Source organism: Salvelinus namaycush, unplaced genomic scaffold, assembly GCF_016432855.1.
Source record: "Salvelinus namaycush isolate Seneca unplaced genomic scaffold, SaNama_1.0 Scaffold69, whole genome shotgun sequence".
NCBI lineage: Eukaryota > Metazoa > Chordata > Actinopteri > Salmoniformes > Salmonidae > Salvelinus > Salvelinus namaycush.
In genome coordinates, this window is record NW_024061408.1 from 187,155 (window position 1) to 199,293 (window position 12,139).

Sequence of the window (12,139 nt, forward strand, 5' to 3'; positions counted from 1 at the left end):
GTGCCAACTCAGTGTTGACTTCTAAGTGCCAACTCAGTGTTGACTTCTAAGTGCCAACTCAGTGTTGACTTCTAAGTGCCAACTCAGTGTTGACTTCTAAGGACCAACTCAGTGTTGACTTCTAAGTGCCAACTCAGTGTTGACTTCTAGGTACCAACTCAGTGTTGACTTCTAAGTGCCAACTCAGTGTTGACTTCTAAGTGCCAACTCAGTGTTGACTCACAGATAAGAAACAAAGGCTACACTGTACACCTTCTTTCCTCAGGGAGAGACATCACATCTCACTCAACCTAATGGCGTCCAAGGAGGTTAGTTTACTACTTTTGAAAATCATGTGATTGAAAACAGGATTAGTGTGTTTGGTTATTTAGGTATAGAATACAGTATATTGTAGTATATATGTGAGAGACAGTACAGTTCATGATAATTATTTTGGACTCGAGGTCATGTGATTGGTCAGTGTGTGGGACTAGAGGTCATGTGCCATGGCTAGGCCCAAGGTGATTGGTCAGTGTGTGGGACTAGAGGCCATGTGCCATGGCTAGGCCCAAGGTGATTGGTCAATGTGTGAACTGACCCCTGACCTTTAACCCCTGTGTGTTCTCTCCCTGACTGACCGGGTCCTGACCAGAGCCAGATGACCGCCACGCTCCTGACCTCCATCCTGGCAGCTGTGTTCGGATCCCTCCAGATCGGCTACCACACAGGCAATGTCAACGCCCCAGCCAGGGTGAGAGACAGGCGGGGCGGGTGGGGAGGGTGGGGAGGGCAGAGCCAGGGTGAGAGCCGGGCGGGGAGGGCAGAGCCAGGGTGAGAGCCAGGCGGGGAGGGTGGGGAGGGCAGAGCCAGGGTGAGAGCCAGGCGGGGAGGGTGGGGAGGGCAGAGCCAGGGTGAGAGCCAGACGGGGAGGGTGGGGAGGGCAGAGCCATGGTGAGAGCCAGGGGGGGAGGGTGGGGAGGGCAGAGCCAGGGTGAGAGCCAGACGGGGAGGGTGGGGAGGGCAGAGCCATGGTGAGAGCCAGGCGGGGAGGGTGGGGAGGGTGGGGAGGGCAGAGCCATGGTGAGAGACAGACGGGGAGGGTGGGGAGGGCAGAGCCATGGTGAGAGCCAGGCGGGGAGGGTGGGGAGGGCAGAGCCAGGGTGAGAGCCAGGAGGGGAGGGTGGGGAGGGTGGGGAGTGCAGAGCCAGGGTGAGAGCCAGGCAGGGAGGGTGGGGAGGGCAGAGCCAGGGTGAGAGCCAGGCGGGGAGGGTGGGGAGGGGAGAGCCATGGTGAGAGCCAGACGGGGAGGGTAGGGAGGGCAGAGCCAGGGTGAGAGCCAGGAGGGGAGGGTGGGGAGGGCAGAGCCATGGTGAGCTCCGAGTGGGTAGCAGGATGAGGGTAGGTAGAGCACTGGGAAGCCAGGTAGTACCTCCATCCCATCCAGCCGCATGCAAACATCTCACAGCTTCTATAAAACACTGAATAAACTTAACAATCTCATGCAACTTTCCTATTCAGGCCCAGACAGTCTTACTCCTAGGCAAGCAGGGTTTTGGATGGTTTACTGTTTGCACACATGTACTTATAATGAAATCCATCTGACTTATAGGAGGACGGTGTGATTGGGCTGATGCAATTCAGACAGCTCTCTCTCTCTCTCTCTCTCTCTCTCTCTCTCTCTCTCTCTCTTTCCCTGTCTCTCTCTCTCTCTGTCTCTCTCTGTCTCTCTGTCTCTCTCTCTCTCTCTCTGTCTCTTTCTCTCTCTCTCTCTCTCTCTGTCTCTCTGTCTCTCTGTCTCTCTCTCTTTCTCTCTCTCTCTCTCTGCGTGTAATGATTAAAGTGTTCAGGGACATCTGTAAGTCATTTTAATCAGTCTGCACTAGAGTTGTTAGGTAGTGAACAGGTACAACACTATCTGTGGCGTGGCGTAGCGTTGAGCAGAATGTTAAACGTCTTTCTCTGTATAAACAGCCTATAGTTCTATAGTTGCCATGGCGCCTACATTTTTATGTCAATATTTTTTTTATAAACTTTTAAATGTTCAAATAGCTAAATGAGTGCCGATAATGATTTGATATCATTCATTGGATTTTAAGCCCGTAACTTGATGAAAATCTAGCGCTGTCAACAAACGAGCTAATGGTAGCTAGCAGGTGCGTTTTCAATTGCACAACACCTATAGACAGTTTTTCACCCACGGTGACCCAAGAGGAGGCGATGCATTCAGAGTTTTTCACCCACGGTGACCCAAGAGGAGGCGATGCATTCAGAGTTTTTCATTGCTCAGGAGGATACTTCCTAAGTAAGGAATGGGCTGTACTCTGTGGGGAGCTCAAACTTCATAACAAGACTCCCAATACAGGCAGAGCTGCAGACGGGGGAGACGACCTGAAGCTGCCTACCTGCCTGCCTGCCTGCCTACCTGCCTGCCTGCCTGCCTGCCTGCCTGCCTGCCTGCCTGCCTGCCTGCCCGCCTGCCTGCCTGCCTGCCCGCCCGCCCGCCCGCCCGCCCGCCCGCCCGCCCGCCCGCCCGCCCGCCCGCCCGCCCGCCCGCCCGCCTGCCTGCCTGCCTGCCTGCCTTTGGACATGCAGAGCTGGCCACCACTTCACACCTCCACTGACAAATCTATGGTGCCTTCAGAAAATATTCACACCCCCTTGACTTTTTCCACATTTTGTGTCTTACAGCCTGAATTTAAAATGGATTAAATTTAGATTTTGTGTCATTGTCCTACACACAATACCCCATAATGTCAAAGTGGAATTATGTTTTAATTTTGATTTTCTTAATTAATAAGAACAGAAAAGGTGAAGTGTATTCAGTCAATATGTTTTCAACCTCTTTGTAAGATCAGGAATAACATTTTGCTTAACAAGTCACATAATAATTTGCATGGACTCACTCTGTATGCAGTGACAGTGTTTAACATGATTTTTGAATGACTACCTCGTCTCTGTACCCCACTAATCTCAGTCGAGTAGTGAATTTCAAACACAGATTCCAACCACAAAGACCAGGGAGGTTTTCCAATGCCTCGCAAAGAAGGGAACATATTTATTAGATGGGTAAAAAAAAGAAGCAGACATTGAATATCCCTTTGAGCATGGTGAAGTTATTAATTACACTGTTGATGGTGTATCAATACACCCAGTCACTACAAAGATACAGGCGAACGAGGAAAAGCTGAGTGTCTGCTTTTCACCAGACACTGGGAGATAAATTCACTTTTCAGCAAGACAATAACCTAAAACACAAGGGTTGTTACCAAGAAGACAGTGAATGTTCCTGAGTGGCCTAGTTAAAGTTTTGACTTTATTAATTATACTTGAAAAATCTATGGCAAGACCTGAAAATGGTTGTCTAGCAATGATCAACAACCAATTTGACACAGCTTGAAGAATTATACAAATAATAAAGGGCAAATATTGTACACTCCAGATGTAGAAAGCTCTTAGAGGTTTACCCAGAAACACTCTGAGCTGTAATCACTCTTAGAGATTTACCCAGAAACACTCTCAGCTGTAATCACTCTTTGAGATTTACCCAGAAACACTCTCAGCTGTAATCACTCTTAGAGACTGACCCAGAAACACTCACAGCTGTAATCACTCTTAGAGATTTACCCAGAAACACTCACAGCTGTAATCACTCTTAGAGATTTACCCAGAAACACTCTCAGCTGTAATCACTCTTTGAGATTTACCCAGAAACACTCTCAGCTGTAATCACTCTTAGAGACTGACCCAGAAACACTCACAGCTGTAATCGCTGCCAACGATGCTTCTATAAGGTATTGACACAGAGGTGTGAATACTTAAATGAGATATTTCTGCATTTCATTTTTAATACATTTGCAAACATTTCTAAAAACACGTTTTCACTTTGCCATTATGGGGTATTGTGTCTAGATGGGGTGAGAGAAACATATATTTAATCCATTGTGAATTCAGGTTGTAACACAACAAAATGTGGAATAAGTCAAGGGGTTTGAGTACCTTCTGAAGGCACCTGTAGCTTCCTGATCCTCTCATTACCACACGGCTGTCCATCTGCTGGACGCTTCAAGAAACACTCAAACAGACTTGATCGAGCCCACTGTTGTAGCCTATATTTCTTCACTTCAATGAATTCTTGTTATTTATTTTGCTTTACAAGCACTTTGAGAATATGTCTGTAAAGTTTAATATAGAAGTTTAATACATTATTATTATTATTATTATTATTATAAGGGACACCTGGAGAGCTGCTAACACCTCTTCTATAATGCTTTAATGGTTATAATGCTTCATAACTTGTTATAAGCATGTATGAGCCTTTATATTGTCTTATAATAAGGTTAATAATATGTTATTTTCTCTGACTAGTGTCCTGTCCACTTCAAATAATTACATATTAGAACTTTAGTTTAATAGGATCTCTATGGTGTACTTATACATCAAGATGCCTCACACTACAGAATCAGGAGAGGCTCCTGCCCTATGGGCCGTTCTGGCTGCCTCACGCTACAGAATCAGGAGAGGCTCCTGCCCTATGGGCCGTTCTGGCTGCCTCACACTACAGAATCAGGAGAGGCTCCTGCCCTATGGGCCGTTCTGGCTGCCTCACACTACAGAATCAGGAGAGGCTCCTGCCCTATGGGCCGTTCTGGCTGCCTCACACTACAGAATCAGGAGAGGCTCCTGCCCTATGGGCCGTTCTGGCTGCCTCACGCTACAGAATCAGGAGAGGCCCCTGCCCTATGGGCCGTTCTGGCTCAGACAAGGCTTACTTAATTGTTTACTGTTGGGTGGCCACGCACGACTCCAACACCATCATTAAGTTTGCTGACGACACGTTGGTGGTAGGCCTGATCACCGATGGCGATGAGACAGCCTATAGGGAGGAGGTCAGAGACCTGGCAGTGTTGGTGCCAGGACAACAACCTCTTCTTCAACGGTCAGCAAGACAAAGGAGATGATTGTAAGACCACAGGAAACGGAGGGCCGAGAGCACCCCGATCCACATTGATGGGGGCTGAAGTGAAGCGGGTCAAGAGCTTCAAGTTCCTCGGTGTCCACATCACTAAGGAATTAACATGGTCCTCTCACACCAAGAAAGTTGTGAAGAAGGCAAGACAACAGCACTTCCTCTTCCGGAGGCTGAAAATATTTGGCTTGGGGCCCTCAGAAACTCAAAACGTTCTACAGCTGCACCATTGAGAGCATAATGACTGGCTGCATCACTGCTTGGTATGGTCACTGCTTGGCATCTGACAGAAAGGCACTACAGAGGGTAGTGCGTACAGCCCAGTATATCACTGCTGAGCTGCCATCCAGGACTTCTATACCAGGCGGTGTCATGAGGAAGGCCGTAAAAATTGTCCAAGGCTCCAGCCACCCAAGTCATGGACTGTTCTCTCTGCTACCGCACGACAAGCGGTACTAATGCACCAAATCTAGAACCAGTAGGACCCTGACAACTTCCACCACCAAGCCATAAGCCTGATAAAGAGTTGACCAATAGCTACCTGGACTATCTGCATTGACCCTTTTGACTCGTCACATACGCTGCTGCTACTGGTTACCATCTATCCTGTTGCCTAGTTACTACCTATATGTTACCATCTACCTCAATTATCTCGTACCCCTGGACATCGACTCAGTACTGGTACCCTGTGTATATAGCCAAGTTGTTACCTAGTACCCCTGGACATGGACTCGGTACTGGTACCCCGTGTATATAGCCAAGTTATTACCTAGTACCCCTGGACATTGACTCAGTACTGGTACCCTGTGTATATAGCCAAGTTATTACCTAGTACCCCTGGACATTGACTCAGTACTGGTACCCCGTGTATATAGCCAAGTTGTTACCTAGTACCCCTGGACATCGACTCGGTACTGGTACCCCGTGTATATAGCATTGGTGGCTCCTCAGAGGAGGAAGGGAAACACAATGACTCAGTACTGGTACCCTGTGTATATAGCCAAGTTATTACCTAGTACCCCTGGACATTGACTCAGTAGGTACCCCCGGGTATATAGCATTGGTGGCTCCTCAGAGGAGGAAGGGAAACACTTAAAAAGTTATCCTTTTTTTTGTTGTTGATAAAACTAGACTAAATATATTCACAGGTTAAAACACACTGTTTTGCAATGAATGTCTACAGTAGCCTCAACAGCACTCTGTAGGGTAGCACCATGGTGTAGCCGGAGAACAGCTAGCTTCCATCCTCCTCTGGGTACATTGACTTCAATACAAAACCTAGGAGGCTCATGGTTCTCACCCCCTTCCATATACTTACTGTACACAGAGAGAGAGAGACATTTCGTCATTTTTTTTCTCAAACAGAGGGATGCTATGTTAGCTAGCTGGCTATGGTAAGCTTTGGTTTCACCATTTTTTTTAACTAATTCATTGCCAACGAGACCCGCCGTTGTCACCTCAAATGTTGCTTTCGACCTGTGTGCACCTACGTTGTAAATTTTAATTATATTTTTCTCTCTACATGGTTGGGAAGGGCCCGGAGTTAAGATTTTCACTATTAGTCTACATCGGTTGTTTACAAAGCATGTGACAAATCAATTTGTTTCCGTTTTTACTTATGACCTCTCTTGTTCAGATCATCGAGGAGTTCTTCAACCACACCTGGTGGTCCAGACATAATCAGTCGATGCCAGATCACAGCCTGACCTTCCTGTGGTCCCTCTCCGTCAGCATCAAGGACTTTGGAGCCCTGCTGGGGTCACTAGGGGTCAAGTGTCTGGCTGACACCTTCGGCAGGTGGGTTCTACCTAATGTTGCTTCGGCAGGTGGGTTCTACCTAGTGTTGCTTCGGGAGGTGAGTTCTACCTGGTGTTGCGTCAGCATGCGGGTTCTACCCAGTGTTGCTTCGGCAGGTGGGTTCTACCTAGTGTTGCTTCGGCATGTGGGTTCTACCTGGTGTTGCGTCAGCATGCGGGTTCTACCCAGTGTTGCTTCGGCAGGTGGGTTCTACCTAGTGTTGCTTCGACAGGTGGGTTCTACCTGGTGTTGCTTCGGGAGGTGGGTTCTACCTGGTGTTGCGTCAGCATGTGGGTTCTACCCTGTGATGCTTCGGCAGGTGGGTTCTACCTAGTGTTGCTTCGGCAGGTGGGTTCTACCTAGTGTTGCTTCGGGAGGTGGGTTCTACCTGGTGTTGCGTCAGCATGTGTGTTCTACCTAGTGTTGCTTCGGCAGGTGGGTTCTACCTAGTGTTGCTTCGGGAGGTGGGTTCTACCTAGTGTTGCTTCGGGAGGTGAGTTCTACCTGGTGTTGCGTCAGCATGCGGGTTCTACCCAGTGTTGCTTCGGCAGGTGGGTTCTACCTAGTGTTGCTTCGGCATGTGGGTTCTACCTAGTGTTGCTTCGGCAGGTGGGTTCTACCTAGTGTTGCTTCGGGAGGTGGGTTCTACCTGGTGTTGCGTCAGCATGTGTGTTCTACCTAGTGTTGCTTCGGCAGGTGGGTTCTACCTAGTGTTGCTTCGGGAGGTGGGTTCTACCTGGTGTTGCGTCAGCATGCGGGTTCTACCCAGTGTTGCTTCGTCAGGTGGGTTCTACCTAGTGTTGCTTCGGCATTTGGGTTCTACCTAGTGTTGCTTCGGCAGGTGGGTTCTACCTAGTGTTGCTTCGGGAGGTGGGTTCTACCTGGTGTTGCGTCAGCATGTGTGTTCTACCTAGTGTTGCTTCGGCAGGTGGGTTCTACCTGGTGTTGCGTCAGCATGTGTGTTCTACCTAGTGTTGCTTCGGCAGGTGGGTTCTACCTAGTGTTGCTTCGGCAGGTGGGTTCTACCTGGTGTTGCTTCGGCAGGTGGGTTCTACCTAGTGTTGCTTCGGCAGGTGGGTTCTACCTAGTGTTGCTTCGGCAGGTGGGTTCTACCTGGTGTTGCTTCGGCAGGTGGGTTCTATCTAATGTTGCTTTGGCAGGTGGGTTCTACCTAGTGTTGCTTCGGAAGGTGGGTTCTACCTGGTGTTGCTTCGGCAGGTGGGTTCTACCCAGTGTTGCTTCGGCAGGTGGGTTCTACCCAGTGTTGCTTCGGCAGGTGGGTTCTACCTAGTGTTGCTTCGGCGGGTGGGTTCTACCTAGTGTTGCTTCGGCGGGTGGGTTCTACCTGGTGTTGCTTCGGGAGGTGGGTTCTACCTGGTGTTGCGTCAGCATGTGGGTTCTACCCTGTGATGCTTCGGCAGGTGGATTCTACCTAGTGTTGCTTCGGGAGGTGAGTTCTACCTGGTGTTGCGTCAGCATGCGGGTTCTACCCAGTGTTGCTTCGGCAGGTGGGTTCTACCTAGTGTTGCTTCGGCGGGTGGGTTCTACCTAGTGTTGCTTCGGCAGGTGGGTTCTACCTGGTGTTGCTTCGGCAGGTGGGTTCTACCTGGTGTTGCTTCGGCAGGTGGGTTCTACCTAGTGTTGCTTCGGCAGGTGGGTTCTACCTGGTGTTGCTTCGGCAGGTGGGTTCTACCTGGTGTTGCTTCGGCAGGTGGGTTCTACCTAGTGTTGCTTCGGCAGGTGGGTTCTACCTAGTGTTGCTTCGGCGGGTGGGTTCTACCTAGTGTTGCTTCGGCAGGTGGGTTCTACCTGGTGTTGCTTCGGCAGGTGGGTTCTACCTAGTGTTGCTTCGGCAGGTGGGTTCTACCTGGTGTTGCGTCAGCATGCGGGTTCTACCCAGTGTTGCTTCGGCAGGTGGGTTCTACCCAGTGTTGCTTCGGCGGGTGGGTTCTACCCAGTGTTGCTTCGGCGGGTGGGTTCTACCTGGTGTTGCTTCGGCGGGTGGGTTCTACCTGGTGTTGCTTCGGCAGGTGGGTTCTACCTAGTGTTGCTTCGGCAGGTGGGTTCTACCTAGTGTTGCTTCGGCAGGTGGGTTCTACCTGGTGTTGCTTCGGCAGGTGGGTTCTACCTGGTGTTGCTTCGGCAGGTGGGTTCTACCTAGTGTTGCTTCGGCAGGTGGGTTCTACCTAGTGTTGCTACGGTGGGGGGGTTCTACCTGGTGTTGCTTCGGCGGGTGGGTTCTACCTGGTGTTGCTTCGGCGGGTGGGTTCTACCTAGTGTTGCTTCGGCAGGTGGGTTCTACCTGGTGTTGCTTCGGCAGGTGGGTTCTACCTGGTGTTGCTTCGGCGGGTGGGTTCTACCTGGTGTTGCTTCGGCGGGTGGGTTCTACCTGGTGTTGCTTCGGCGGGTGGGTTCTACCTGGTGTTGCTTCGGCAGGTGGGTTCTACCTGGTGTTGCTTCGGCAGGTGGGTTCTACCTGGTGTTGCTTCGGCGGGTGGGTTCTACCTGGTGTTGCTTCGGCAGGTGGGTTCTACCTGGTGTTGCTTCGGCAGGTGGGTTCTACCTGGTGTTGCTTCGGCAGGTGGGTTCTACCTAGTGTTGCAATATTCTAGTAACTTTCCCAAAATTCCCAGGTGTTCCAGAAATCCACGGATTCCTGTATTTCCGTCTAATTCCCTCATTTATTCCAGGAATCTTCCAACTGGAATTTCTGGAAAAATTGTGAATTTGGGGAAAGCTAGAGAGGATACTTATCTCGATTGATTGATCGATAGACTGATTGATTGGTTGATTGAATCCCTTTTCCCTCGCCTCAGGCGTAACTCCATCCTGATAGTGACTGATTGGTTGATTGATTGACTGATTGGTTGATTGGTTGATTGATTGACTGATTGATTGATTCCCTCTTCCTTCTTTCCAGGCGTAACTCCATCCTGATAGTGACTGATTGACTGATTGGTTGATTGATTGACTGATTGATTGATTCCCTCTTCCTTCTTTCCAGGCGTAACTCCATCCTGATAGTGAATGCCTTGTCGGTGGTGGGAGCCTGTCTGATGTTTGCCTCTAAGGCCAATGAGTCATTTGAGATGCTGATCGTTGGCCGGCTGGTGTTCGGTCTGTTCTGTGGCCTTGTGATGAGTCTCAACCCTCTCTACATCCAGGAAGTCTCCCCCACCAACCTCAGAGGGGCCTTCGCTACCCTCAACCAGGTCTCTTTCGCTACGGGCATACTCCTGGGCATGGTGAGAATAGACGTTGTCTGCCTGAGTCTCCAATGCAACCTATTTCATAATAGATTAATCATTTACGTCCATATATATACATATTTTTCATATCAATATGAATTTAATCCAAGTTTTTTTCTCATAATAGTAAAAACAAGCATCATTAATCACCAACGGTCTGGCTCATAATAATGGACTATTCCACCCTGTCTGGTTCATAATAATGGACTATTCCACCCTGACTGGTTCATAGTAATGGACTATTCCACCCTGTCTGGTTCATAATAATGGACTATTCCACCCTGTCTGGTTCATAATAATGGACTATTCCACCCTGTCTGGTTCATAATAATGGACTATTCCACCCTTACTGGTTCATAATAATGGACTATTCCACCCTGTCTGGTTCATAATAATGGACTATTCCACCCTGTCTGGTTCATAATAATGGACTATTCCACCCTTACTGGTTCATAATAATGGACTATTCCACCCTGTCTGGTTCATAATAATGGACTATTCCACCCTTACTGGTTCATAATAATGGACTATTCCACCCTGTCTGGTTCATAATAATGGACTATTCCACCCTTACTGGTTCATAATAATGGACTATTCCACCCTTACTGGTTCATAATAATGGACTATTCCACCCTGAGAGAGATCCTGTGCATTGTTTCACACGATATGACTACCAACATTGAAATGAAGCTGCAGCAATGAGGAGCTTTCAGAAGGGGACAGGTGTAACAATGAGGAGCTCTCAGAGTGGCAAAGAAAAGAAAAAGAAAGAAAGCAGATTTAATTTGTAGCAGAAACATTACTGAAACATTACCTTAACATTACTGGAACATTACTGAAACATTACTGAAACATTACTGAATTATAACCGAAACGTTACTGAAACATTACTGAAACATTACTGGAACATTACTGGAACATTACTGAATTATTACTGAAACATTACTGGAACATTACTGAAACATTACTGGAACATTACTGGAACATTACTGAATTATTACTGAAACATTACTGAATTATTACTGAAACATTACTGGGACATTACTGGAACATTACTGAATTATTACTGAAACATTACTGGAACATTACTGAATTATTACTGAAACATTACTGGAACATTACTGAAACATTACTGGAACATTACTGGAACATTACTGAATTATTACTGAAACATTACTGAATTATTACTGAAACATTACTGGGACATTACTGATTTATTACTGAAACATTACTGAATTATTACTGAAACATTACTGGGACATTACTGAATTATTACTGAATTATTACTGAAACATTACTGGAATATTACTGACACATTACTGAATTATTACTGGAACATTACTGGAACATTACTGAATTATTACTGAATTATTACTGGAACATTACTGAATTATTACTGAAACATTACTGAAACATTACTGAAACATTACTGAAACATTACTGGGACATTACTGAATTATTACTGAAACATTACTGAATTATTACTGGAACATTACTGGGACATTACTGAACTTTTACTGAAACATGACTGAATTATTACTGAAACATTACTGGAAAATTACTGAATTATTACTGAAACATTACTGAATTATTACCAAAACATTACTGGGACATTACTGAAACATTACTGGAACATTACTGAATTATTACTGAAACATTACTGGAACATTACTGAAACATTACTGGGACATTACTGAATTATTACTGAAACATTACTGAATTATTACTGAATTATTACTGAAACATTACTGAATTATTACTGAAACATTACTGAAACATTACTGGGACATTACTGAAACATTACTGAATTATTACTGAAACATTACTGAATTATTACTGAAACATTACTGGGACATTACTGAATTATTACTGAAACATTACTGGTACATTACTGAATTATTACTGAAACATTACTGGAACATTACTGGAACATTACTGAATTATTACTGAAACATTACTGGGACATTACTGAATTATTACTGAAACATTACTGGGGCATTAATGGAACATTACTGAATTATTTCTGAAACATAGACAGCAGGGTTAACAGTGAGTGTTGTTAGAATGTAGGTGGCAGGATTAACAGTAGTGTTGTTAGACTGTAGGTGGCAGGGTTAACAGTAGTGTTGTTAGACTGTAGGTGGCAGGG

The 12,139-nt window shown here is 46.9% G+C and overlaps 1 protein-coding gene across 1 annotated transcript in view; it reads left to right on the forward strand.

Annotated features, from left to right (window-relative positions):
• Nucleotides 1-293: 293 nt before the first annotated feature.
• The window catches only part of LOC120042446 (solute carrier family 2, facilitated glucose transporter member 1), a 44,293-nt gene continuing 32,447 nt past the window's right edge, over nucleotides 294-12,139 (forward strand). The window contains exons 1-4 of the mRNA XM_038987285.1: nucleotides 294-308; nucleotides 632-730; nucleotides 6,582-6,742; nucleotides 9,747-9,987. Coding sequence (XP_038843213.1) covers nucleotides 294-308; nucleotides 632-730; nucleotides 6,582-6,742; nucleotides 9,747-9,987 — 516 coding nt within the window. The remainder of the gene's footprint in view (nucleotides 309-631; nucleotides 731-6,581; nucleotides 6,743-9,746; nucleotides 9,988-12,139) is intronic.